At 50.8% G+C, this 4,857-nt stretch overlaps 1 protein-coding gene across 1 annotated transcript in view; it reads left to right on the top strand.

Annotated features, from left to right (window-relative positions):
- The first annotated feature begins 440 nt into the window (after positions 1-440).
- Positions 441-4,857, top strand: part of LOC111152815 (methenyltetrahydrofolate synthetase domain containing) — a 22,993-nt gene continuing 18,576 nt past the window's right edge. The window contains 3 exon segments of the mRNA XM_022511472.1: positions 441-480; positions 1,643-1,746; positions 3,066-3,179. Coding sequence (XP_022367180.1) covers positions 1,684-1,746; positions 3,066-3,179 — 177 coding nt within the window. The 5' untranslated portion in view covers positions 441-480; positions 1,643-1,683.

The raw sequence follows: 4,857 nt of genomic DNA, 5'->3' as shown, positions 1-4,857 counted from the left end.
AGGGTCTCTGTGTGCGCCCCAGGTACCTGGAGAAGAATTCGTGAGGAAAAAGGGGTGCGCTGACTGATTGCCCTGGGGGGTGCAGGCAGCAAGGAGAGAGGCTTGTCAGTAGTTTCCTCTGCTTGTTTTCAGAGTCCGTTCATGAAAAAGGAGCTTTCAGGACGTTACTGATTGACACGATTGGACGCCATACAGTTCAGAGATGTCTGGTTGAGAAGCCGGCTGCCTGCCCCACCGCACCCATCCCGGTGGTTCCCAGCTGTCTCCGGACCTGGGCTGCTCCCGTGGGTCACTTTTCAATATCCAGCCCTCATTTAAGGGAGACTGAGGACCTGTGAGGTCATACCTGCCCCTCCCCTCTGCTCAGACGGTGAGAGGTGCCCCAGCCACACACAGTACATGCAGAACCTCATGTCTAACTGTAGCGAGCACTTAAGTTCTCTGGAAAGAAGAGGTCGGCTTTCACTGCCCGCTTGGGAGGTGCGCATTCCCTAAGCCCCGTGCATGTGTGTCCCTACGGTGACTTGCAGACGGCACAGGGTAGGCCGCATTCCTCTTCGCCAGCAGTTAGGGAAGGTTGGTGTTGAGAATTCACCAGTGAGTGAGATGACCTCATGGGGAGTTCCTTGCCTCCTGGTTCTCACTGCTGGCTGCGTGACAGACTTTTATGAAGACAGATCCAGTAGGTAAGGTGATTTGAAACAGACTTCAGTTCAAGTATCCTTTGGAGGATATCCTTTAGGATCAATAGAAATGAAAATTCAGTAAATATTTTTAAGACATGTCTTTGTGAAGGTGCTGGTTTTGTTTTTTTATCTAACTGGAAACTGCTTTATATAGTTCTCCACTCTTAAGAGGAACACACGGCTAATGTAAATTTCATTCAGACTGTTCCGATCCAATAATGAAAGAATGCTTGTGGACAAAAAGCGTGCTTCCGAAGTTGGGTGTAGAAGAAGAAGTTGCTGTACTAATGCAGGAGGTTGTAATCAATAACCCAAAACAGTAGGTGGTTTGCAAAGCATGTAGGCTTAAGGCAAGCTTTCTGGGTTCACAGTCTGCACGCACAAATCATACCTGCATCAAAACTGATTAGAGGGGCACCTGGGGGGCTCAGTGGCTTAAAGCTTCTGTCTTCAGCTCAGGTCATGATCCCAGGGTCCTGGGATCGAGCCCTGCATCGGGCTCTCTGCTCGGCAAAAATCCTGCTTCCCCCTCTCTCTCCGCCTGCCTCTCTGCCTACTTGTGATCTCTGTCAAATAAATAAATAAAATCTTAAAAAAAACAACAACAACCGATTAGAGCGAGGATTGCAGTGCCTTGACTGAACAGAGTGCGCGTTTCCAGGCAAGAACTGAGGGTAGACGGGGTACGTGGCTCGCTTCGCATTTTGTTCTGCTGCCGCAGGCCGGTAGAGCTAGGTTCAACACCTGGATTATATTGAATTTGCTCTGGTTTTGGACTTGATGTTGTGAGTTTATCTCTAACCCTGATGTTTCGCCACAGAGCGGAGCCCTGGATCGGTCTGACGCAATGGAACGCGGTGGGCGCCGCGGGGGCAGGCACCCAGCAGCCCCCAGCCCAGGCACACGGCCGGGCTCCTTTCTGCCGCATTAACTAGTTCCACTCTTTGTTGCCGTAGGTGTTTCCAAACAGGACCTTCGTCAGCAGATTTGGGACTACATGGAATCACAAAATTTAGCTGATTTTCCCCGGCCCGTTCATCACAGGATTCCCAACTTCAAGGTACTGAAGCATTCCTCAGCATTCAGAGGGAAAACATGCCATTCCTAAATGGGAGAGTGAGTAACGCGGTTACTGTCCGGGCTCACGGCGGATCCGATTTGGGGGAACGGTGGGCAGTAGTGCAGAATTCACACCACTGGCCTGCATGTCCTTTGTGTTTTGAGATGTCCCTCATCTGGGTTCCTTAGTCCTCACTCACGGCCCCTTGCCATTCTGTGCGGGATTGGCGGGTTGGTCGTGTCTTGCCATGAGGTGATGCTACAGCTACTGTTGTTGTGGCCCTTTTCTCAAAGTTGGCTCCCTTAAGAACAACAAGGAATGATGCCCTCTGAGAGGGGGCCCTGGGCCAGCGCCTTTCGAAAGAAAAAGACCTTGCCAGTCCCTGATGGATGATTCAGGCCTCAGTTTCCCCACTGTTCAGAAAGAAGATAATCAAAGATGTCTGTTTGTGACGCTGTTCATAGGAAACAAGTTTGCTTGAATGAGCAAACATACACCGCTCATAATCTCAGCATGCGTGTTCTTCACAGGAAAACAAAGGGATTTTTGAAAATACACTGATGACTCTATCGGGCCCAAAGGATGTGTGGCTCATTTACTTGCCATCATCCCCCATTTTGGCTGGACTTTGTCTCCCCATGCCTGGCTTCTTGGGAACAAGCTCCCACCCTTCTCTGGTTCTCAGCTGAGCTGGTTCTGAGGCCATCCTGTACCTTTGAAAAACTGTTCTTTGTGGATGTTTTTGTTGCTACTTTGTTTTGCTTTGGTGCTTGTTATCCCCGGGAGGGAAGTGTACATGAAGTACAGGGAAGAGAGAAAGGTGCACAGAATCAGTAAAAAATATCTAGAAAGGGAATTCCGGGTTAGTGGTCATGCACTCAGGGTTTAGGCAGCTACTACACACGTGTGTTCCTTTTGTGAAAACTCATCAGACTATATACTTTCTACCCCTTTTTGGAATATATGCTTTAGCGTGGTTAAAAATAAATTGGGGCCAGCTTTCTCAGCCCCTTTCTACCCTGCTTTCCCACACTGCTTTCGGCGATTCTGAGATCTTGTCTCAGACTTCGTGCGCCCCACCTGCCTGGGTGAGACGCCAGACCAATCCGCTCCCGCGCGCCGTCGGCCCAGGATCGCGCTGTCTTGTCAGTAACGTGCGATCGCGTTTGAAAACGGGCCTCCCGTGCTGCTGAGCGTCTCCCGTGCTTGCAGGCGCTCCAGGTGGCCAGAAGGATTAAAGTCAACCCTGATGCTCCACAGACAAGTGCGCGCTTCCTCGTCCTCGACGTGAGTGCAGCTCTGTCTCTTTGCCTGACTAGGGCTCCTACCTGGCTGGCCAGAGCATCGGAGAACTAGAGGTTTTTGCCAGAGCGCAGGAAGTTAAGGTGGACCCCGACAAGCCACTGGAAGGCGTTCGGCTGCTGGCGCTGCAGGTAATCCCGCTCCCTGAGCCGCCGTCCTGGCCACTGATAAAGCGCGTTCTCCCGGCGGCTGGCAGGCGTGTGCGGCTGACGTACTGCGGACCGTGCTTCTGACTCTCTTCCACGCAGAACAGACCCTTGGAGTTGTTTTTTCTAGGAACAGTCCAGAACGCTCTGATTTGTCAGAAGTCATGAATGTTCCTAAATTCAGAGATAAAGGACGTTCACAGTGATGACCTTGAGGCAGTCTTTAGTCTGATGTGCTTCCTCAGAAGGGAAAGGTTGTGTTTATTTCCTTTTGCTGCTTTTATATTATAATTCTTTGAGGCATGATAACCCATGAGTAAGAAATATGATGGAATCCCCAAAATCTATTGATGAGAACAGTGTTTCCTAACTTATATACATAGGCCCCTGCTTGAGGGGGGGAAAAACCTCCCTCAGGGTTGCTTTAAATTCACTAAATTTTTTTTTAAACTTTAATTTTTTAAAAATTTTTAAAGATTATTTATTTATTTGACAGACAGATCACAAGTAGGCAGAGAGGCAGGCAGAGAGACAGAAGGAAGCAGGCTTCCCGCTGAGCAGAGAGCCCGATGTGGGGCTCGATCCCAGGACCCTGAGATCATGACCTGAGCTGAAGGCAGAGGCTTAACCCACTGAGCCACTCAGGCGCCCCTAAATTCACTAAATTTAATAAGTATAATCAGAAAACTTGGTCTAAGTTTACGTGTCCGTAGCTCTGATACAGCTGTAAAACCACGATAGACCCGTAAGTTAAATAGAAACTGCCCGAGCAGCAGCATCCGTGTGTCAGCCCTGAGTGATGCCGACGGGCTGCTCTGCTGAGACGCTTTGCTGTCGGGGATGGGCATCCAGATCTTCGGAGTTTCTCCTTAGCGGCTGCGCCTGTGTGGCCAGTCCACTCTCCCACCGCTCCCGTGAGGCCTCGGTCACACAGCGCACCTTGCAGCCTGTGTGGAGAAGGGATTTTACAGGGAACAGGGCGGGGTGTGTGTGTGTAGGGATCCTCCTCTGGTTCCTTCAGGGATTGCGTGTCGGGGGTCATTTTGTTAGCTGACTGCAGTCCAGCCCCAGAGGAGCCTCCCATTCAGGCCCTTCTGGAAGCCTTCTCTCCTGCCAGCTGTATTTTCCCAGTCAGTAGTTCGCTTGAATGAACCAGAGGAAATAATGGCAGCAGAGAAGAGCCCAAAATGAGTGGTTGCCTTGTGTGAAGACAGAGCTCTGTGGAAACAGTGTGCTCTGTTACCTCATCTAATTCCGCCAACAACCCTGTCGGAGTGATCTCTGTTCCCAAATGACGTGGAGTAAGCTAGATGCAGAGAGGTCAAGTGACTTGGCCAGGTCCCCTGTTCAGTAATGGTGGAGCCGGGATTCCAACCCACACTGACTCTGGAGCCAGCTCTGCGCGTATGAGGGTCTTACCTGTCATCCCAGCAGAGCACGGATCAAAGCCTTGAGTGTGTTGGAGATTCGTCAAGACGGCCTGTAGGAGGAGCACAGCCGGGTAGCAAGATGGACGAGTGGGGCCTCACTGTCTCTTCCTAATTCAGGGGCAGGAAAGCCAAGCTTTGAGAATCTGTGGTAGTACAGGCTCTCTGGTGGGCACAGGCATATGGTGGTGAGAAAGACATGAAGACGTATGTGGTCCCTGTGCCCTAGACCACAC

Source organism: Enhydra lutris, unplaced genomic scaffold, assembly GCF_002288905.1.
Source record: "Enhydra lutris kenyoni isolate GAN:26980312 unplaced genomic scaffold, ASM228890v2 scaffoldscaffold30, whole genome shotgun sequence".
Classification (NCBI taxonomy): domain Eukaryota; kingdom Metazoa; phylum Chordata; class Mammalia; order Carnivora; family Mustelidae; genus Enhydra; species Enhydra lutris.
This window is presented reverse-complemented; position numbering and strand designations above follow the sequence as displayed.